The 24557-nt window shown below is 43.6% G+C and overlaps 1 protein-coding gene across 2 annotated transcripts in view; it reads right to left on the bottom strand.

The window, feature by feature from the left end:
* Positions 1-24557, bottom strand: part of LOC106589914 (uncharacterized) — a 55388-nt gene that overhangs the window by 28691 nt on the left and 2140 nt on the right. For both annotated transcript variants that reach the window (XM_014180363.2, XM_045710011.1), the window contains exons 3-11: positions 24137-24209; positions 23809-23928; positions 23416-23532; positions 22151-22248; positions 19868-19983; positions 13816-13958; positions 13111-13261; positions 12495-12638; positions 12067-12242 (exon numbers count right to left, since the gene is read on the bottom strand). In XM_014180363.2, the coding sequence (XP_014035838.1) occupies positions 12067-12242; positions 12495-12638; positions 13111-13261; positions 13816-13958; positions 19868-19983; positions 22151-22248; positions 23416-23532; positions 23809-23928; positions 24137-24209 (1138 nt within the window). The remainder of the gene's footprint in view (positions 1-12066; positions 12243-12494; positions 12639-13110; positions 13262-13815; positions 13959-19867; positions 19984-22150; positions 22249-23415; positions 23533-23808; positions 23929-24136; positions 24210-24557) is intronic.

The raw sequence follows: 24557 nt of genomic DNA, 5'->3' as shown, positions 1-24557 counted from the left end.
GTAACCGACCGACACACAGAGTAACAGACCGACACACAGAGTAACAGACCGACACACAGAGTAACAGACCGACACACAGAGTAACAGACCGACACACAGAGTAACAGACCGACACACAGAGTAACAGACCGACACACAGAGTAACAGACCGACACACAGAGTAACAGACCGACCCACAGAGTAACCGACACAGTAACTTCTTTACTCTCAGAGCTACACTATCATCTCCTCCAACCATACACAACAGGGGACAAACAGAGCTGAAACAGAATAGTGAATTACTACAGAACAATATCTTCATATACTGCATCTCCTAGGCTAGCAAAGTCTGGGCCACAATAATCACAACCGAAAGGAACCGCTGACAGGAACCGCTGACAGTCAGACGTTTAATAGCAAAACAGCAGAAAAGTGAATTGTTTATGAGTTCTGGTTCCGCTTCACCCCAGGGCTAGTCAGAATAAGAGCGCCAACTACGACCCGCATCCCAAATTGCTCCCTATTCAGTGCAATACTTTAGACCAGAGTCCTATGGGTCCTTGTCATAAGTAGTGCTTTGTGAAGGGAACAAGGTTCCATTTGGGACACTCCAACCCGTGCGTCGCCGCGGTAGCGGGAGAATGGCTAACGGCTAGAGAGAGACTATAAATCATTGAGATTCCCATGGCGACGTGTTTAACTGTACACAATGTTTCAGCAGGCGGATCCCTCCACCAACATCACACCATTGGGTTAAGATTTAAACTATTCTGCCTACGGTAGGAAAACTCAGTCAGACTGGGGGAATAGAGTCAACTTTACACAGACCAGAGACAAACTTAAAAAGGAAAAAAAATCCCCCAAAACAACTCCGTTAAATAACAGTAATAAGGTAAAGTAATATTTTTTGTGAAGAAATGTTTAACTTTAGCGTTATAATAAGGTTGGTAGCAACGTGAAAATTGTTGTAGAAATCTGTTGCGGCTCAAGTCGCCTACAAAATCCACAATGCAATGCGCTCTCTACGGGCTTGCTGGCAGCTAGCAAACGTAGCTAGTTAGATGTAAAATCTTCTAAAAACTGTGCTATGAATTTAGGAGTCTACAATCTCACCCTGTTCAACCTGCAGAGTCACACATTCACAATGGCACCATGCAATGTACCCTGGACTGAAGAGGAAGACAAATAGGAGACGTGATCAAATTAAAACATTTCTAGGAGGTAGGAATATCAACAACAAAAAATATGATCAACGGTTCAATGGAGAGAAGACAACCTCCCGAAATCTGACATAAGACGTTTCAGATCCAAGAGTCATATTCCTGTTAACTTCCAGTGTAGAGAGAGAGAGACTTTATCACAACGCTACGTCATACCGGACAAATTACTGCCTGCTTGAACGCCAATAACTCTGATACACATGAAAAAACACACACACACACACACACACACACACACACACACATATATATATATATGAAACGGGGATACCTAGTCAGTTGTACCACTGAATGCATTCAACTGAAATGTGTCTTCCTCATTTAACCCAACTCCTGAGTCAGAGGGGTACGGGGGGCTGTCATAGTCGACATTCACGTCGTCGGCGCCCGGGAAACAGTGGGTTAACTGCCTTGCTCAGGGGCAAAACAACTGATTTTTACATTGTCAGCTCGGGGATTCGATCCAGCAACCTTTAGGTTACTGGCCCAACGCTCTAACCACTAAATGGCCCAGGGAAATTGATAGAACATCAAATCAGAGATGCACAAAAACAATATAACATGAGAAATGGGTGAACCTGTCCTTTAAAAACAATAGATCTCCACAGGGACACAGCATACTGTAGGTCAGTGGTTCTCAACCTGGAGAACGATTAGCCATGGGGTTTCCTGGATTATCCACAGGGGCTACATGGGAAGACTCCTAAGAACATGATCTAGTGATCATTTAGACGAGGGGGGTACTTCAAGTAACCCATTGAGAACCACTACCTGTAAGTGAATGTGTCATTTTGTTCCTCTAACCCTCCACATCCACACACAGCGACGTCGCCCTCCTCCACATCCACACACAGCGACGTCGACCTCCTCCACATCCACACACAGCGACGTCGCCCTCCTCCACATCCACGTCGCCCTCCTCCACATCCACGTCGCCCTCCTCCACATCCACACACAGCGACGTCGACCTCCTCCACATCCACACACAGCGACGTCGACCTCCTCCACATCCACACACAGCGACGTCGACCTCCTCCACATCCACACACAGCGACGTCGACCTCCTCCACATCCACACACAGCGACGTCGACCTCTTCAACATAAAGTGATGTTGCTCTCCTCAACATCTTCATACAACAAGTAAGCAAGCATTTCACAGTAAGGTCTACACCTGTTGTATTCAGCATTTCACAGTAAGGTCTACACCTGTTGTATTCAGCATTTCACAGTAAGGTCTACACCTATTGTATTCGGGCGCATGTGACAAATAACATTTGAAGTGATATGTTTCCTCTGCTGCTCAGTGACAAACTATCTTGCAATGCGATGCCTTTCCCGAGGAAAGGTTGAAGGATCGGGTGAATATGAGTCATTATGGAAACAATTTCATGGTAGTATTCTGGATAGTTCCTCCTCTGAAAAAAATAAAGTCTATTCATTCACACACACAGAAACATCCATGTCAAACAGTGACTAATGGAATGGTTAACGTCCATGTTTCACATAAGAGTCTGATTAATGCTGCCCTATAGTGTCTGTGTGCACGCATCTGTGTGTGTGTGTGTGTGTGTGTGTGTGTAAAGCTGCCCTATAGCACTGACATTCACATTACAAGCGGTCACACCCCCCGTTCACCTTTGGTCGGATCATCAACTCAAAAGTCAGCCTCAAATCAATGACCGTCCAGGTCGACAAATCCATGCCGCTTGTCCAGAACTCCCTGCTAAATATGCATTTAATGGCATTTCAGGTTCCTGTCCCTCAGAAAAGGACGGCGATAAGAATAAATGGATTTGATCTGTGGAAGACATTTTAAAAAGTAGCGAGCGACAGCATGACTACAGCGTGACCGCATTTCCATCTCTGGGCCGGCTGCTCTATACACCGGGCTGTCCTCACTGCTCAACAGTACGTGAAGAAACTGTACTGAGAGAGGGGAGTCGCACAGCCACCTGTGTGTAGGAGATATGACTATGGACTTCAAATGAAATGAAGTTACCAGACGGATGCAGAGCTCCCACCGAGGGAAGGCCAACAGCCTTTTCTTTCAGTCAGTGGCTCCTGTTGAATAACAAACTCACTCGGCTTGTGTGTGGCTGGCTGTCAGGATTTGCATTTTCTATGGATTATCATAAGTACCTTCAGGAGGCTGACCAGAAAACAGCCCCCTTGGAGAGAAGTCAATACCCTCCATGAACTAGTTTAAACTGTTTATGTATAGTTATGGCTGTGCAGAGTGACAGAAGACAGACAGGAGGGGGGGGAGCATCGCCTAATGACGAGAGAGAAGCATCGACTGACTGACTGTGTGTGCGTTTCATCTCCCTGTCCTGTCTCAGTGAAGTGACACAGTGCATTAATCTGTCAGGCTCCTCTCTTCACCTATAATGAAGTCTGAAGGATCCCTTTAATTAACCACAGGCCTGGGCAGAATCACACACACACTTCCAGGAGACAGACTGGGTAGATGAGATTCTCTTGCTTTCCAGGGCAGGGCATGCAGCACAATGCCACACACACACACACACACTACTATGTGTGTGTATTTTGCTCTATATCCCTTAATTGAGGCAGGTGCTGGACATAATATTTTGGGCAGGCTTGGACAGACACACACTCGCTTGTCTATTGGTCCGGCTTGGGCAGCTCATACAATTTCCCCCCAACTGCAGATGGCTTGAATGCATTTGTTAGTACTTCAACTCAGAGAGTTTGTTTCCCTACATAAAATAAAGTAACTGTACTGAAAGGTCAGCCAGTCCACCACCTGTCCATGAGGACTCTGATGAGTCTCCAGCCACCCGGGAGCTCTGATGAGTCTCCAGCCACCCGGGAGCTCTGATGAGTCTCCAGCCACCCGGGAGCTCTGATGAGTCTCCAGCCACCCGGGAGCTCTGATGAGTCTCCAGCCACCCGGGAGCGGACAGGAGGCCAGACTATAACACATCAATATAAACTCCTGACATAGAGGACAGGACAGGGGGCCATCTCCAAGAGGAACGGTACTGTGGTAACTTGTGTGGGGGAGATATCTCTACAAAGATGTTGACATTTAGTTCACCTTTCACAGATCTATGCATTATTGGGATTTATAAATTGTGAGTTACAACGAAATGCTTGAAGGTTTGAGAGCAGACATTTGACACTGGACTGCTTATTGATTTTCATTACGAGTCATAGAAAGTGAGTCAAGTCATGGAAAGTAGTCAAGTTGTCTTAAAAAAAAAGAACTGCATCACTCAGTTCCTTAGTCCAAGAAGCCTGGTCCCAGATCTGGTTTGTAATCACGTAGTTCCTCAGTCCAAGAAGCCTGGTCCCAGATCTGGTTCGTAATCACTCAGTTCCTCAGTCCAAGAAGTCTGGTCCCAGATCTGGTTTGTAATCACTCAGTTCCTCAGTCCAACAAGCCTGGTCCCAGATCTGGTTTGTAATCACTCAGTTCCTCAGTCCAAAAAGCCTGGTCCTTGATCTGGATTTGCCACCATGTCAACTCCTTGTTTGTTTGCATGACAAGAAGTGGCATGATGGCACAAACAGACTGTACCCAGGCTGTTGCAGTCCCAATTAGAGCTACAACTTATTTTATCGCTATGCTTACAGATACGTGGAGGTTCACCAGAACATCAAAAGGTCATATTGGGTAGCCTATACGCTCCAATTAAAAATGTCACTCACCTTCAGACACTCCGAGTTTTCCCTAATGCACTCTGCATATCAAACACCAACTCCACTGTAGGAATGCCAATTAACCTGTCCATCTCACCAGCTCCTCACCCACACTGAAGAAAACAATCAAATCCCTCCCAGCAACAATACAACACCGGACAGGTGTTGGGGGGGGGGAAAGAGTCTCCAAAGACATTGAAATGAAGCTCGTAGAACAATACATTACTGGGATTTACTGTGGACTTGAAGATGAGGGCTCAAACACATTAGCAACTTGATTGCTTATTGATTTCCATTGAGAGTCACAAAAACAAAAGTGACAAGTCATGGTGAAGCAACTTGAAAACGGAGCAAAATCTCTCATATAAAAAGGTCATCTCAAATGAACTATTAAGGTATAAATACTGACAGGGTGAATACTAAGGTCATGAACCCATTCATAAGGAAATAGGTGGAGATGACTGAAGACACTGTGGGGTGGGTGTCCAAAATTACACCCTATAGACCCTGGTCAAAAAGCGCACGAGAGAAAGGAAAGTGAGACGAGGAATTATCCAACTAAAGAAACAGTCCCCTTGCCGCACTGCCTTTCCGCACTGGGTCTAACCAAAATATAAACTCTTAGTTTATATTTCAACAAATCAAGAGGGCAAAGTGCTTCCTCTTATTTCCATGAGAGTCCCAAAATGGCACCCTATTCCCTATATAGTGCACAACTTCTGACCAGAGTAGTGCACTACAGTGGTGTATTCACTAGAAACCAAACCGGGAAAGAACTGACTGAATTTGCCCAATAGAAACTACAATTTTCATTGCAAAATGTTTGCCATTTGGAGTAAAATGGTTTCCGTTGCAAAAATGCTTTGGACTAATGATTACCCCCCAGGTTTGCATTAATCTCTTTCCATAATAAAAACAAATGGGTGGGTACATCCTGCAATCTTCTCTCATGTGTGTGTGAGGGAAATGATATGGCAGGCAGCATCCTGCAGGAGAGAACATTCTGGTATCTTTCCCTCTTACCTTTTTCTGTCGCTCTTCACTCCCTCCTCTCCAAGAGGCTGCTCTTCAACCCATCTCAAATTAATTACCTTTCCCACGTGCCCTGGAACCAAATCTCAGTAACATCCCAAACGGCACCCTATTCCTTATTTAGTGCACTACTTTTGACCAGGACCAATAGGGCTATGTTCACAAGTTGTGCCATATTCTCTAGTTGTGCACTAACATGAGGAATTTGGCTGCCATTAGCATTGAAAAAAAAAAAATCTACCTTCCTGGATATTAAGGTTCTGTTTACACTGCTCTCACTTTCTCTAAGGACGACGAGACGGGGGACCCTTACTGAGGCTATTTAGTTTTCCCTTTCAGGGAGAAGAGAAGCAGCTTTGATCAACAGAAAAAAGCCCTAGCTACACACACTAAGAATAGGGAACTAGACAGCGACAGAGGCCTGCCCAGTGAGACATTGTCAGGCTTCATGAGGTCTGCAACTGCTGGAAATGTGCTTAACTTTGCCTAAAAATGTATAGTTCATCCAGTATCGTTAGGGGAAAAAGTCCACACAGTTACATAACGATACTGACTCGAAGTATCAATTAGTAAAAAAAAAAAAGTACAATTTTTTTTTTTTTAAATCTGTGCCATTAGATCTTCATTGTAAAAGGTTTAAACAGTTTCCCATGCTTGTTCAATGAACCATAAACAATTAATGAACATGCACCTGTGGAACGGTCATTAAGACACTAACAGCTTACAGACGGTAGGCAATTAAGGTCACAGTTATGAAAACTTAGGACACTAAAGAGGCCTTTCTACTGACTCTGAAAAACCACAAAATAAAGATCCCCAGGCTCCCTGCTCATCTGCGTGAACGTGCCATAGGCATGCTGCAAGGAGGCATGAGGACTGCAGATGTGGCCAGGGCAATACACTGCAATGTCCGTACTTTGAGACGCCTAAGACAGCGTTTATCGTCGAAGGAATGAGCGTTACACCGAGACCTGTACTCTGGAGCGGGATCGATTTGGAGGTGGAGGGTCCGTCATGTCTGGAGTGGTGTGTCACAGCATCATCGGACTGAGCTTGTTGTCATTGCAGGCAATCTCAACGCTGTGCATTACAGGGAAGACATCCTCCTCCCTCATGTGGTACCCTTCCTGCAGGCTCATCCTGACATGACCCTCCAGCATGACAATGTCACCAGCCATACTGCTCGTTCTGTGCATGATTTCCTGCAAGACAGGAATGTCAGTGTTCTGCCATGGCCAGCGAAGAGCCCGGATCTCAATCCCATTGAGCACGTCTGGGACCTGTCGGATCGGAGGGTGAGGGCTAGGGCCATTCCCCCAAAAATGTCCGGGAACTTGCAGGTGCCTTGGTGGAAGAGTGGGGTAACACCTCACAGCAAGAACTGGAAAATCTGATGCAGTCCATGAGGAGGAGATGCACTGCAGTAGTTAATGCAGCTGGTGGCCACACCAGATACTGACTTTTGATTTTGACCCCCCCCCCCCTTTGTTCAGGGACACATTATTCCACTTCTGTTAGTCACATGTCTATGGAACTTGTTAAGTTTGTCAAATACTGTTATGTTCATACAAATATTTTCACATGTTAAGTTGGCTGAAAACAAACGGATCACAGTGAGAGGACATTTCTTTTTTTTGCTGAGTTTAGAATCGTGACAATCGCAATATCGTATCAGCATCTAAGTATTATGATAATATCGTATGGTGAGGTACCTGGCAATTCCCAGCACTACCATCCAGGACAGACATTGTTCTCTGGCATCACCTTCCCAGAATGCCACAGGATCACATGTCAAAGGTCACAGCTAAGAGTATCAGTTGTGGTTTGTCAAATAATCTGCGTCTCTCCGATCTGACTGGCTAGCTGCTGGTTCTTTTCCATCCAATCACACTAAATGATTCCAGAGATGTAATCTGTCAGAGCCAGAAGCGGACTGGCCACCCCTCATAGCCTGGTTCCTCTCTAGGTTTCTTCCTAGGTTTTGGCCTTTCTAGGGAGTTTTTCCTAGCCACCGTGCTTCTACACCCTGCATTGCTTGCCGTTTGGGGTTTTAGGCTGGGTCTCTGTACAGCACTTTGAGATAGCAGCTGATCTAAGAAGGGCTATATAAATACATTTGATGGAGAAAGGTGAACAGCATTGTTGATAAGGCCGTCTGAAATGTGAAACAGTGGAGGAAGCTGAATAGATGTGCCCTTCTCCATTCTAAATAGACTCCGATGCAGTCTAGTTCTCTCTCACTCACACACTAGCCTCTAATATGTCTCCTGCATTCATCAAAGTATCCCTAGTTCCATGCCTGGCTCTACCATTCGTCATCTTGTACAGAATGCAAATGTAGCAGAAGACAAAAAAAAATGTAAAATCCATAAAGCCGTTCATCAAACACTTTAGAGAGTTACGCCATCAGTGTGCCAGCGGCTTGCCAGGACAGTGGCCTTTTAGCCCGAGTGTCACAAAGCATCCCGATTCCTAACTTAACGAGAAACACGGCCAGGCTTCGTTGTGTTGTCTGTTCCCCTCAGGTCTGTCCCCAGCTCGTCTGTAGACATAGACCATGTATTCATCCCACTCCCTTAATAGTGCACTACTTTTGACCAAGGGCCCAGTTACCATTTCAGAAGCTCACCCTTCAACGTGGGGCTGGGAACTGCCAGGAATCTCACGATAAGATATTATCATGATACTTTAAGTGTTGATACAATATGTATTGGAGATTCTCACGATTCTATATGCATTGCTATTCGATAGTGTGATTTTATTGCGATTCGATGTGCTCACCATATGTCTGCTGCACAAGGACAAGGAGGAGCCATGAGATAATACAGAAATAAAACTGCCAGAAAAACAAATTGTCTCCCTATTTAAAAAAAAAAAAAAGATGTCAGAATAAGCTATGAAGGAAAAATACTGGAGTTTTGGTGGAGGTACAGCCAATTAGGACAGAAAATATGGCGATATTTAACTGTATAGATTGAACATCTGAGATTTACTACATGGCTGTCTTAATGAACACGAGGAACAGACTGACGGACGGTAGCATAATGAACACAGAGCTATATGTAGCTAATCAAGACCTGTTAATTAGACATCAGCAGTGACTGGTAATTACCTACAATATTCCAGAATAGCAGGTGGGCGGGTCCAGTTCAGGTGCAAACGTTTTCAAAGATTTTGAAACGTAATGAAACTTTTCAAAGTGAGTCAAGTAACCACTGCACAGCATTGTGGTAACATTAAGATTCCAAACTAACCCTGTTGTTTCGACAGTTTCCAATGCCAACCAGCTAAAAATGTCACGTCACTCATCTCGTCTTCCTCCTGCTGTTCTTCTCTCACTCTAAACTCTGGGCTGGCAGACTAAAGCGTGAAGGAGGAAATTCTCTCACTCTCTCTTCTACACACTGAGGAGCCATATGGGATGGAGAGAGAGAGAGAGAGATAGAGTAAGTGATTAGACACGTCTGATGTTTCCTCTGCTCTCTCCATCTCTCCCCCAGTGTCAGATGTTGACTTCAGGACCATTTCAGCAGCTGTAATGCCAGTCGGATGCCATTCTAATCTAAATAGCAACGCCAGGTTGACTCTTCCTTTATTACCCCTTATCCCTCCCTCCTTTTCTACAGTCGCTGAGGCTGAGCACGAGGTTCAGCAGAGCAACACTGACACCCGCTGGTAGGATATGGAAACTACAAGCACCTGTTACATGGGACGGAAAGAGGGACAGAGTTAGGGAAGACAAACTACATGCCAATGTTTACTGAAAATGCCAAATGTCATTTCTGCATAGCTTATATCAGAATGTTGGTTACTGTTCTGTTAACTGGAGTGTAGGAAAACCTGCATCTAACTCCATATTAGACTGCTATATAACCATGTATAAGCATTGCAGTGTGTGTGTGTGTGTGTGTGTCTTCCAATACTGTAGGAAGTTACAATGCAACCATGACACTAACCTCTAACTTAACACTTACCACATCTAACAACCTGCTTGGTCCTCGTAAGTTAACAGACCCAAATCGCAGGGCTGATAGGTAGACTGATGAGCACTTGTGGGTTATTAAAAATATATATGTTTTTAAATGTAACCTTTAACTAGGCAAGTCAGTCAAGAACAAATTCTTATTTTAAATGATGGCCTACCGGAGAACAGTGGGTTAACTGCCTTGTTCAGGGGCAGAACGACAGATTTTGTACCTTGTCAGCTCAGGGTTTCGATCTAGCAACCTTTTGGCCCAACGCTCTAACCACTAGGCTACCTGCCGCCCCTGCAGCTATTGTCATAACACAGTCCTGAACACTCCTCCAAACAAAGTTTACCTTGGCAAAATAATTAACCCTAACTTTCATTTTCAAACAATTAGGTTCTTCTTTCCAAGCAACATTATTCAATTCATAAATCACCATAAATCAGTCCACAGCAGAACATAAGAACAAAGATGCTGAAAACAAAAAATGCTCATCCCTGAAAAACTAGAAACTATTCCACCAAAGTCTGTCAAGTGATTATCCTCCATTAAAAATTGAGTCTCAACCAACTCATTTATACTGAACAAAAATATAAAAACACAACAAGCAACAATTTCAAAGATTTTGCTGAGTTGCAGTCAATTGGATACTTTCCGCTCGGTCATCGCTCATCCATATATTTATATGTACATATTCTTATTCCATCCCTTTAGATGTGTGTATTAGGTAGTTGTTGTGGAATTGTTAGATTACTTCACTGTCGGAACTAGAAGCACAAGCATTTCGCTACACTCGCATTAACATCTGCTAACCATGTGTATGTGACCAATAAAATTGGATTTGAAATAAATTAGGCCCTAATCTACGGGATTTCACATGACTGGGGAGCCAGGCCGACCCACTGTGTTGGCGTGGTTACACATGGGCTATGGTTGTGAGGCTGATTGGACATAAGGCCAAATACTCTAAAATGTTTTTGGAGGCAGTTTATGGTAGAGAAATGAACATTCAATTCTCTGGCAACAGCTCTGATGGACATTTCTGTAGTCAGCATGTCAATTGAAAGCTCCCTCAACTTGACACATCTGTGGCATTGTGATGTATTACAAAATTGCACATTTTAGAGTGTTTTTTTTTATTGCATTGCCCTATAAATGACACCCTATTCCCTGTGGGACCTGGTCAAAAGTAGTGCCCTATAATGACACCCTATTCCCTGTGGGACCTGGTCAAAAGTAGTGCCCTATAAATGACACCCTATTCCCTGTGGGACCTGGTCAAAAGTAGTGCCCTATAAATGACACCCTATCCCCTGTGGGACCTGGTCAAAAGTAGTGCCCTATAAATGACACCCTATCCCTATGATCCCTGGTCAAATGTAGTGCCCTATAAATGACACCCTATTCCCTATGAGCACTGGTCAAAAGTAGTGCCCTATAAAGGGAATAAAGGGACATTTATTGCAGAGCTACTGAGTCGACAGAACCAACAGCAAATTGTTTCCTGGATATTGTTTTGTCATCTTATTTCGACTGCCACATAAACAAGAGTTTACGCTAGCAGCAACAGAATGGTGTGAGAAGCAGTAAAGACTATCCCCTTTGGGCCCTGGTAGTGCACTACAAAAAGGGAATAAAGTAGTGCACTATAAAGGGAATAGGGTTTATCTGGGACGATAAACACTACTAATACATGTCAACCTCCTGAGGCTTTCTGACGGATCTGTGGAACCGGACAAAGGGACAGATGGAGCCCAAAGCTCAGACCTCAGATTTGACACTGAAACAGCCATCTGTTGGGTCGATCTACTGGGAGAGACGTAAGTACGTGTGTGTCTGAGAAAGTGAGAGAGATAAGGAGAAAGTTCAGGCAGGGTTTCTATGACTTCTTACTCTTCACAAAGTTACTGACATTCCAGTTACCCAGGACTCAAACACCCCCCCAGATGCCCAGGACTCAAACACCCCCCCAGATGTTGTCATTCCAGTTACCCAACACCTGTAGGAGAGGACAGGGGGGGGTCAGCTCTAACACCTGTAGGAGAGGACAGGGGGGGGGGGTGAGGCTGTTCCCCCGCCTGCTATTATCAACAGCAACCCTGGAGAAATGAAGTGCCTTGCTCAAGGGCACAGAGATTTATTTTCACTTTGTCAGCTCTGGGAATCGAACTAGCGACCTTCCGGATACTAGAACACCTACCTGGTTGTTATAGTCCATCAGTCCTCTCAGTCTACCGACCTCCTGCTGCAGTTCTCTGATGACTCTAACACCGCTGTCCTCGTTGACTGTGGGCTTGACGACGATGTTCTTAGCTCGGTTAGCGTAGCGCAACGTGCGCAGTGTCTCACCGTAGTGCACGTCAGCAGGAGAAAGGGCTGGACAGAAAGATGGACACAAACAGGAGTGAGGTGGATCTCTTACTAAAAGAGAGATCAATCAAATCAGCAATACCAAAGCGAATAATCAACACCAATGCACTAACTGTAAATCACTCTGGATAAGTGTCTGATAAATGACTCAAAATGTTAAATTAATACTATGACAATTCACCACCAAAATAGGTTACACTACTAGTCCTTTTTGTTAGCAACCCCCGACTGAATACCACTGACTAAGATCAACCATACTTGCTATCATGATTGTCTTGGAGTTTCCCCCCAGGCTATCTTTCAGGAGCCAGGTCAGAAGAGAGTCTCTGTAGGGGATAAACAGCTGCTTCTTCCTCTTCCCTGTGTGGGAGCTCCTTCCTCCTCCAGTCACACATGTATCAGCTAGGAGAGAACAGACAGAGAGACTTTACAGGGGGGTGAAGAGCAGCTTTTACTTTTTTGTAAACACCTCCTCCACACACACAAGCTAGGAGGCAAGACACACAAAGAAGTAAACACACTCCCCCCAGAGAGACCGACACGAAACACTAATTGACTGAAACAGACTGGAAAAAAATTCCACAATAACATCTTCCAAAACAACTACAAAAGCGTGAAAGGACTTATGTTTCATGCCACAAAGCTGGCCAGAGAGATGAATACTTAGTAGCGTGGCTGCCAGTAGTGTAGCTACCGCTTGGTAGACTGACTCAAAATCCTGGTACAGAGTTTAATTGGTATTACTAATAGCCTGAGTTGTCATGTCATGGTTGGCATTAGACATGTGGTGTGTGTGTGTGTGTGTGTGGGCGCATCTGTGCTTGCGTTTCCGTCTGTTCATGTGCTCGTCCATGTGTACTAAGCATAAATTTACCCAGAGCAGAGATGACACTACCCAGAGTGACCAGGGACTTGTTGATGTTGGCTCCTTCCTTCAGTCTGGCACCAGTCTTCTCACTGCCTGCCAAGTCTACCAGGTGGATCTTACTCACTGTCTCACATGGCAGCTCTGCATCAAAACGAACCTGGAGACCAAGGTGACACACAGACACAGAGCTGTTAACGTCAGGAGGGAGGGAGGGATGGCTTGATGGATGGAGGGAGGGATGGCTTGATGGATGGAGGGAGGGATGCAGACAAATCAGCACTCAACACTGTGCTACTTAACATGTATAGCTGGATGTGGCTCAAAGCAAAACATCTCTATATAATAATTTTGGACAAATTTGATCTCGAGCGCTGGTCTTTGGTTGCACCTTAAGGCAAGAAAATACTTTTCTTCAACAAAGTCAAAAAGGGTCAACCACACACACACACACACACCCAAGTAAAAACGGACATGAATACATGGTGTGGTCCTGTGTGGGTCAGTTGATCAGATCAAAGTTGTGGGTTCACACAGTGAAACACACAAAATAAATAACTCAATGTACTGTAAGTCACTATGGATAAAATAGTCTAAGAGGCAGGTATTGGTATATTATAGTACAAAAATAGACATTGTGAACACTTGGTCACCAGCAGTTTCTGTGTGTGTGTGTGTGTGTGTGTGTGTGTGTGTGTGTGTGTGTGTGTTTACCTGTGTGAAGATGATGGTGAAGCTGGAGTGAGAGCAGCTGCTGACGTCATTCATGCCTGTGTTCGCCGTGGTGCGTTTGGCATTCCCAGCATGCATTAGCTCCTCAATATCAGTGTAGTTCTGAACCAGGCGCGGCGACAGGTCTGACCACACACACAGAGAGAGAGACACACCTGACATTTATTTTATTTAACCTTTATTTAACCAGGAAGGGGTCATTAAGATTTAAAATCTCTTTTTCAAGAGCGTCCTGGCCAAGATAGGCAGCACCAAATCATTATTTTTTTTGTAAAGACACAGAACATGAAAAACTACAAGTAATCTAGTATAAAGCATAGAATTCACAAGAGTATAACAAAATCATAAAACATTGACAGGTCAGGGAATCAGTCTCAAGATCATTCATCAATGACTTAAAAACACCAAATCGGGACAAGTTCTTCCAGTTTAAAAGTATTTTGTAAGGCGTTCCTAGCCGATGGAGCAGAGTACATAAAAGCCCTTTTACCAAATTCAGTTCGGACATTTGGAACAGTTAGCAGGATAAAGTCCAGCGAACAAAGCGAGTACCCACCACATTTCTGAACAATAAAAATGCCCAAATAAAAAAAGGTAGTAAACCCAAAATGGCTTTGTAAATAAAAGTATTTCAGTGACTGAGCCTACGAGTGACTAGAGAAGGCCAGCCAACCCTGGTATACAAAGTGCAGTGGTGCGTAAGGGTTTTGCAGTTTAAAATAAATCTCAAAGTGCCATGGTAAAGGGTGTCAATTGATCTCAAACACGGAAGCATTCATATATAAAATATCCCCATAGTCTAGTAAAAGCATAAACGTAGCTGATACTAGTCTCCTTCTGGCTTCAAAAGAAAAACAGGCCTTATTCCTAAAATAAAATCCCAATTTCAGCTTAAATTTTTTTGTAAGTTGTTGAATATGCATTTTATAAGAGAGGCCATCATCAATCAAAATTCCAATATATTTATACGAGGTTACAACCTCAATCTCCTTGCCCTGACAGGTTGTCATAGCTGAAAGGTTCAGAGGTCTATTTCTTGCTTTAGAAAACACCATTAGTTTAGTTTTGTCAGTATTGAGGATAAGCTTCAATTGACACAAGGTATGTTGAACAATATAAAAAGCATTTAGCAAGTTCTGGAAAGCTTTTGTAAGAGACGGGGCACAACAGTAAATAACAGTATCAGCATAAAAATGAAGTTGCGCATTGGACATTTTTGTCCAAATTATTTATATAAAAAGTGAATAAGAGAGGACCAAGTACAGAGCCTTGGGGCACACCATTAAAGACAGACAATTTAACAGACATAAGCCCATCAAATTAAGTGCACCGAGTTCTATCAGACAGATAGTTAACAAACCATGCAACTGCATGCTCTGAAAGACCTACGCTCGACAATCTCTGCCTTAGTATAGCATGATCAACTGTATCAAAAGCCTTAGAGAGATCAATAAAAAAAGTGAGACACACTCCAGACATGCTCATATCCAGTCAGCCACTATGACCTTTGTTGGTTAGCAACATGTCTACCAGTGTCATGACGTGGCCCTTTCTGGGTGTAGATCGTGGCTTCCCCCCTATCTCCTACACCCAGGTCCTGTTATCTCAGGTCGTAAACGCCTGGCGGAGACTCTCCCCCTTCTCAAGCAAAAAAAAAATAGATAAAAAAATTAAAAAAATACACAATTTAAAAAAAAAAAGAGAGCGAGCGAGAGAGCGCGAGAGAGATACCACAGAGTGAACAAAGGATTTCACGTGGCCAAACTCCTAAATCGTCAAAATGGGAAAATGAAACAGTTGAAGTCGGAAGTTTACATACACCTTAGCCAAATATATTTAAACTCAGTTTTTCACAATTCCTGACATTTAATCCTAGGAAAAAATCCCGTTTTAGGTCAGTTAAGATCACCACTTTATTGTAAGAATGTGAAATCACTCTCTAATAGCAGACAAGCACCATGGATCACTGCATGGTGGGAGACAGGGTTAGGGGTCAGAGTTCAAACAGACAGCGCTCCTCCTGCAGACAAAGTTCTATTATATTGACAAGATAGTCGAGTGACCGCTCTGACAATGGAAGTTGTTGTCCCAAAAGGCGGTAAGGCATGCAGTCTGATTATCGTGGACACTGCAGACCAGCACCATGGAGCACTGCATGGTGGGAGACAGGGTTTGTCTAGAAGAGATACAGTTGAAGTCGGAAGTTCACATACACCTTAGCTAAATACATTTAAACTCAGTTTCACAATTCCTGACATTTAATCCTAGTAAGAATTCCCTGTCTTAGGTCAGCTAGGATCACCACTTTATGTTAAGAATGTGAAACGTCAGAATAATAGTAGAGAGAATTATTTATTTAAGCTTTTATCCTTCATCCCATTCCCAGTGGGTTAGAAGTGTACATGCACTCAATTAGTATTTGGTAGCATTGCCTTTAAAAATTGTTTAACTTGGGTCAAACGTTCCAGGTAGCCTTCCACAAGCTTCCCACAATAAGTTGGGTGAAATTTGGCCCATTCCTCCTGACAGAACTGGTTTAACTGAGTCAGGTTTGTAGGCCTCCTTGCTCGCACACGCTTTTTCAGTTCTGCCTACACATTTTCTATAGGATTGAGGTCAGGACTTTGTGATGGCCACTTCAATACCTTGTTCTCCTTAAGCCATTTTGCCACAACTTTGGAAGTATGCTTGGGGTCATTGTCCATTTGGAAGACCCATTTGCAACCAAGCTTTAACTTCCTGACTGATGTCTTGAGATGTTGCTTCAATATATCCACATGATTTTCCTGCCTCATGATGCCAGCTATTTTGTGAAGTGCGCCAGTCCCTCCTGCAGCAAAGCATGATGCTGCCACCCCCGTGCTTCACGGTTGGGATGGTGTTCTTTGGCTTGCAAGCCTCCCCCTTTTTCCTCCAAACATAACAATGGTCATTATAGCCAAACAATTATATTTTTGTTTCATCAGACCAGAGGACATTTCTCCAAAAACTACAATCTTCGTCCTCATGTGCAGTTAAACTGTCGTCTGTCTTTTTTATGACGGTTTTGGAGCAGTGGCTTCTTCCTTGCTGAGCGGCCTTTCAGGTTATGTCGATATAGGACTGTTTCCTCCAGCATCTTCACAAGGTCCTATGCTGTTGTTCTGGGATTGATTTGCACTTTTCGCACCAAAGTGCATTCATCTCTAGGAGACAGAACGCGTCTCCTTCCTGAGCGGTATGACGGCTGCGTGGTCCTATGGTGTTTATACTTGCGTACTATTGTTTGTACAGATGAACATAGTACCTTCAGGCATTTGGAAATTGCTCCCAAGGATGAACCACACTTCTAAAAACAAATTCTGAGGTCTTGGCTTATTTCTTTAGATTTTCCCATGATGTCAAGCAAAGAGGCACTGAGTTTGAAGGTAGGCCTTGAAATACATCCACAGGTACACCTCCAATAGGCAATTTGACATCATTTGAGTCAATCAGAAGCTTCTAAAGCCATGACATTTTCTGGAATTTTCCAAGCTATTTAAAGGCACAGTCAACTTAATGTATGTAAACTTCTAACCCACTGGAATTGTGATACAGTGAATTATAAGTGAAAATCTGTCTGTAAACAATTGCTGGAAAAATGACTTTTGTCATGCAGAAAGTAGATGTCCTAACCGACTTGCCAAAAGTATAGTTCGTAAACAAGACATTTGTGGAGTGCTTGAAAAACGAGTTTTAATGACTCCAACCTAAGTGTATGTAAACTTCCGACTTCAAATGTATATGTCCACTTGTGAGAATGTGGGAAGGGTCCGTGGACATTTAAGGGACACTTATGTTGAGTGTGTTTCATTTGGTGACCTCACGAAGGACAGGAAACACACAGAACTACTATCTCTGAACGTGTACATTTCTCAATTATGGCGTTTGCATCTAATTATTGTATAAAATGAATGAGTAAAGATGAAACTATTTGTGAAATGATGTAATGTGAACCTTTACATTTTGGGAGAATTGTATTCCCTGTAAAGTTTAACTAGTCACCAGCCACGCCCCCGTGAACACAGACATGATCTGGCGTCATGGAACCGCCTTTTCTACTGTTACGAACAAAAGCCCCTCCTGAGGAAATCCTCTTCAGACTAATCAAACCCACAGCGTGAGCTGTGATTGCGAATAGTTCAGACCTCGGTGTAAGCTGAGATGGCACAGGTTTGAGAACCAAGACTAGAAAACCAAACCACGTGGAGCATTGGCTACACGGCTGGAAATGGTTAAACTCTGAAACTATCGATCCCTACAGAATAAGAGCAAATCTTAGATACTAATTACTAGTCTGCAGCTAGAAATTATGTAAAACTGGGATGCGAATACCGACAACAGCCGAAAACATCTATTCTATGAGAACATTTCTGAATGGTACTCTGAAGTCTCCAGTCTAACCACAAAAGACTTTGAGCTTCAGGGAAACAGAAAGAGAGATTAACTCTCCGGATTCCAACAGAGAAGACAACAATGACATACACCGTAAATACGTACTTGCAATTATTCTCGAATGAGCAGCCGTTCACGGGCGAAGGATTAGCATTTCAATGTATATAATTATAGACTGAAAGGGAATCCATTTCGTCTTCCCCGCTCTTTCTCAGTCCACACCCCCTTCCCTTTGCCCACCAAGCAGTCATATCGGCTTAGCCCACTAGGGGATCTTCCCTATCACTGTTAGTAACCAATATCTACTGTTTGTTTATGCATTTCTATGATTATTTAGTTAATAAATAAAATGATTAAGCCAATTGGTGTAAGGATGATTTATATTAAAGGATGGGTTCATGCAGATAACCAACAATTTATGACGTTCAGATGAGACTGACGTGAGGTAAAGAATAATTCATTAGTAGAAGACTAATTGATCAGATTTTTATATCTGTAGAGTTATATTCAGAAAAGTATAACTTTGTAATCTGAAGATTGTCCGTGGTGCCCCGACTTCCTAGTTAATTACATGATTAGTTTAATCACGTAATAATAATTACAGAGAATTGATTTGAAAAAAATAAGTCTTCACCTTTAATGATGTGAAGACAACAGAGACCAGTGTTTAGTTAGCAACATGTCCAACAAGCTTTTTTAACCTTGTTCTGAACAACTCCAAAACAAAGGTCATGTGGTTTGGTAAGAAGAATGCCCCTCTCCCCACTGGTGTTATTACTACCTCTGAGGGTTTAGAGCTTGAGGTAGTCAACTCATACAAGTAAATGGGAGTATGGCTAGACGGTGCACTGTCCTTCTCTCAGCACATATCAAAGATGCAGGCTAAAGTTGCAAAACTGCAGGGATGTAAACAAATTTGCGCACAAAACTTATGTTTTGTGCGTAAGGAACATTCTTGGGATCTTTTAATTCAGCTCATGAAACATGGGACCAACACTTTACATGTTGCCTTCATAATTTAGTTCAGCGTTTCTACCAAATCTATTAATTTTAAAATGTTGATAACTTTTCTTTGCCATTATTATTCACCTGATGATAACAAATGTTGGGCTAACATGATGGGGTCCCCGCGTTGCCGGTCTAGCTGGGGGGGGGGGGTCCCCGCGTTGCCGGTCTAGCTGGGGAGGGGGGTCCCCGCGTTGCCGGCCAAGCTGGGAGGGAGGGGGGGTCCCCGCGTTGCCGGTCTAGCTGGGAGGGAGGGGGTCCCCGCGTTGCCGGTCTAGCTGGGAGGGAGGGGGGGTCCCGGCGTTGCCGGTCTAGCTGGGAGGGAGGGGGGGTCCCGGCGTTGCCGGTCTAGCTGGGAGGGAGGGGGGGTCCCGGCGTTGCCGGTCTAGCTGGGAGGGGAGGGGGGGTCCCGGTGTTGCCGGTCTAGCTGGGAGGGAGGGGGGTCCCTGTGTTAGCGGTCTGGCTGGGAGGGGGGGGTCCCTGGGCAAGAAAAGGTTGTAGACCCCTGATCAATGTGGTCGTGAGTGATATCATAAGGTGAATGCACCAATTTGTAAGTCGCTCTGGATAAGAGCATCTGCTAAATGACTTAAATGTAAATGTAATAAAGTCTTACTCTCCACATAGGGCCCATCCTTGGGGTGTTCTCTGAGGTGGAGTCCTGACCTGCTCCCTGGGCCCGTTTTAGTCGTGAGAAGGTCCTGCACACGCTCATTATAAATCTCCAGGTAGCTAACAAACAAAGACATGGAACATTTCACATCATAATCATCACCATCATCATTATTACCATCCACCATCGGGCTGCAGAACAATCGACCGCAAGCTTCCTTCAGTATCTACAGGCTCTAGAAAGGTGTTTGCTATTTGACGGGGGAAAGATAAGTAGTTTTAACTACATCACATGATAATCTGTGATGACGTTAGATAGCTACTCCATTTCCTGTTCCTGATATCTGTCACTCTGACTAGCTGCTTTCATTCAACCATCAGAATAACTTATCACTTGATCCAAATCATCCACTGACAAATTGTATTTTCAAGCTAATTTTCACTCACTTAGCGAATTACCTAATTAAACCCTGTCAGAAAAACACAATAATAAAAGCCATGATTTTCCTCATCTATTGTTGACAGAGATTAAAGTGCCATTTACATCAAAGCAAGTCATCTTTTCACAGCCTGAACAGAGAGATGTATTCTGTTGGGGTTGTGAGTGGGAGGAGAGAGATGTATTCTGTTGGGGTTGTGAGTGGGAGCAAAGAGATGTATTCTGTTGGGGTTGTGAGTGGGAGCAAAGAGATGTATTCTGTTGGGGTTGTGAGTGGGAGCAAAGAGATGTATTCTGTTGGGGTTGTGAGTGGGAGGAAAGAGATGTATTCTGTTGGGGTTGTGAGTGGGAGGAAAGAGATGTATTCTGTTGGGGTTGTGAGTGGGAGGAAAGAGATATTCTGTTGGGGTTGTGAGTGGGAGGAAAGAGATGTATTCTGTTGGGGTTGTGAGTGGGAGGAAAGAGATGTATTCTGTTGGGGTTGTGAGTGGGAGGAAAGAGATGTATTCTGTTGGGGTTGTGAGTGGGAGGAAAGAGATGTATTCTGTTGGGGTTGTGAGTGGGAGGAAAGAGATGTATTCTGTTGGGGTTGTGAGTGGGAGGAAAGAGATGTATTCTGTTGGGGTTGTGAGTGGGAGAAAAGATATTCTGTTGGGGTTGTGAGTGGGAGGAAAGAGAGACAGGGAACGTTATTGCTTAGTTGTCTGGAAACAACTTTAACACTCACAACGATCTCTCTCTGAGCACACAAAAATGAAAGCAGACACCATTTCCACCTGATTAAGTTTTAATACCCTGAATGTTTATTTAATTAAAATAGTTCTATATAAAAAAATATATATTCTGACAGCGGCTGGGGAAAGTATTTTATTTAGTCATAAAATTCATAGGAATTACTACAGCGGAGCTGGTATAAGACAGCTTGTCTTTATGTTCATTGGCATACAGATGTACTGTAATCACGCTGTACTCTAAAATCATCCAACTAGCAGTCAGGTAAACTAGCCTAGCGCTCCTCTATGGGGTTTGGCAGTTAGGTCAGCTATCCTAGCGCTACTGTAGGGGGTTTGGCAGTTAGGTCAGCTAGCCTAGCGCTACTGTAGGGGGTTTGGCAGTTAGGTCAGCTAGCCTAGCGCTACTGTAGGGGGTTTGGCAGTTAGGTCAGCTAGCCTAGCGCTACTGTAGGGGGTTTGGCAGTTAGGTCAGCTAGCCTAGCGCTACTGTAGGGGGTTTGGCAGTTAGGTCAGCTATCCTAGCGCTACTGTAGGGGGTTTGGCAGTTAGGTCAGCTATCCTAGCGCTACTGTAGGGGGTTTGGCAGTTAGGTCAGCTATCCAGCGTCCTCTATGGGGTTTGGCAGTTAGGTCAGCTATCCTAGCGCTACTGTAGGGGGTTTGGCAGTTAGGTCAGCTATCCTAGCGCTACTGTAGGGGGTTTGGCAGTTAGGTCAGCTATCCTAGCACTACTGTAGGGGGTTTGGCAGTTAGGTCAGCTAGCCTAGCGCTACTGTAGGGGGTTTGGCAGTTAGGTCAGCTATCCTAGCGCTACTGTAGGGGGTTTGGCAGTTAGGTCAGCTAGAGTACCTCAGACTCATCATACAGAAGGTGAAAAAGCCAATGTTCACCTTCCTTTAGCGCATCCTCCCCCGGTTGTTCGAATCTGCTCTACTGGCTAAAAGTCTGGACAGGTAAACGTTGTGAATACCAACAGCGATGACCTCACATGGTCGACCCTCAGCTAATTAGTCACATTTTAGATAGGTGCCAAATGAACATGCCATCCAGCCAACACCATTGGACCACACTGTCTGCCACACTTATTAAAACTGTTAGTGCTCTCTCTCTCTTACCTGACCTCTGTGCGGAAGGAGGCCCCATCCACCTGGTCCATCTCTGATATCTGACAGAACAAGCCATCACAGATCCGTGGAATCAGACCTAGATCTCCCTGGAACACAAGGAAGAAAGTATAACAGGAGAGGTCATGTACATTTAACATACATATGGTGTTTCCTATAGTCCCTCTCCTCTGCTGTTCCACAGACACACACGTCCAGTGAAGCAAAAACTTCTACAAAACAGCCAGGGCATCTGATGTGAAGTTAAAGAGTCTACACCACCTTACACAAATGCAGTGGAATATGTGAATGTCGTTTTACGTCACAAAACAAATATAAAAATAGGTGGCACCTTGGACGAAGTCCTGCCTATGCTGCTTGCATAGTTCTGCTACGGAGTTACCTGCCACTCAAATATTGTTACGGACCGCACAATTCGTGGCGCAACATCGGGGGCAGTGTTGAGTAGTATGAAACTATTTTATCACCAAACTCGCTTTGGTTGAAAATGGAACCAGGAAAATAGTTTGTTCCTCTTTCGAAAACAAAAGTGGTTTCACAAACTAATTAAACATATAGCCGAAAGGTCAATGTGCCCTTGAGTAAGGCACTTAACCCTAATTGCTCTGGATAAGACCGTCTGCTAAATGGCTAAAAAGTAATTGTCACCAATCAACTTCCAGATTGCGCCTCTTAGTTTAGCTTTGCATTAAATAGCATAAGCAGTCTATTTTGCATTGATAACCAACTATAATCTGAGCGGCTGTTAAAACAATGTATGAACAAAATATGCTTTTTTTAACTAGAGTTAGCACACAATCATTGTGCCATCTGTTCCAATAGACTTCCAGCCATTGTGTTAACGCTAGTTAGCAATTGAGCTAACGCTAGTTAGCAACTTCAAAATGCACACAGACACACACAAAAAAAAAAAAATGGTATCCACGAGTTTAACCAAGCTGAGAAAGGGCTTTATTGCTAAAATCTCACACTAAACCTTAAAGATCAAAGTGACAAGTTACAACATATTTGTCGTAAACAGAGTAAGGAGTGGCGCGAATCTTCACACAGCCACCACTAGGTCTTCAGCTTCCTAGAGTGCAGTGACGCGCACCAGTTATATTTCAGATGGTGTCAATGTTATTTCATTTTCATGCATTTTAGTGTAAACGGTCCTTTAAAAAAATATATATATAAATAAATAAATTAAAAAAAAGTCGCAATTTCAAAGTTGTAATACAAAAAAATAAAAATAATAATAATCCTGGGTGACTTACTGGGCTTCCTATCATGGTATAAGACTTCCCTGATCCAGTTTCTCCATAGGCGAACACACAGGCGTTGTAACCTTCAAACGCTGCCTTCAGGACATCACAGCCCAAGTCTTTATACACCTGCAATGAACAGGGATGGCGGGGAGGGGGTAGTAAGAGGTGAATTAGGGGTTAAGCCGGATGGATGTGTGAAACCAGGGCGAGTTCAGTTGGTATGTGGGAGCTCTCATAGCTCTTTCTCCTCCAGAGCAGAACTTAAAGATAACAGAGAGATGTACAGCCTCTCCTCCACGTAGAGAACACACCACAGGGTCTCCATTGAGGGTATAGCTGATGAACAGTGTGCCACTTGAGTGGCTGCAGGTTCAGAGGTGTGTGTGTGTGTTTGTGCTATACCTTCTCCTGAGGCACAAAGTTGGGGCTTCTGACATCAGTAGAATCGTAGGAGAAATCATAGGAGAATGAATGTCTTCCTCGGTCAGTCAGGCCAACGCCAGGAATGCCTTTGTGTATGTCCTACAAACACAAAAAACCCAGCTTTGATTCATTTATAAAACAGGAGAGCCATTGTCATTGTGCCATCTTCATTCTAGAACCTTCGGTTGGTTCCGATATTTGTACAAACATTTCTCATATCATCATAGTCTGTTCCTTCCCCCAAAAATGTATGTCACTTAAAACAAAAGCTCAAGAATGGTTTCTGATGATTTAATGTTGCATTGACCTTTTTGTTGCAGTCTACAGAAGTGGTGTTCCCCTCCATGTGGATAATCACCGTCGCTGACATTTCCTTTTCTCTGTGAAATGGATGTAGATTTTTAGAGCAGTTTACATTAAGTCAAAAGTCAGGCTGTTTTATGTAGAAAACAGCAAACCATGTCCAGTGAGGGCCTACAGACGATATATTGTTAGTTTGTGGGTGAGTAAGTGCCATGACGATAAATACAATCAATGTTGTGATGATAATTTACTTGAATGAGAAAACACCTCTTATCGGGAAACAAGAATTTGAACTGTGCAGTTCATCTTTGAAAAAGCACCATTGGACTTCAATCTCTAGTGTTGAGTAAATTATTACTATATTTATCCCTGAACAATATATATATATATATATTATTTCATTATTCTTCTAATGATATATAGCC

Source organism: Salmo salar, chromosome ssa28 (genome assembly GCF_905237065.1).
Source record: "Salmo salar chromosome ssa28, Ssal_v3.1, whole genome shotgun sequence".
In the NCBI taxonomy this organism is placed as follows: Eukaryota; Metazoa; Chordata; class Actinopteri; order Salmoniformes; family Salmonidae; genus Salmo; species Salmo salar.
This window is presented reverse-complemented; position numbering and strand designations above follow the sequence as displayed.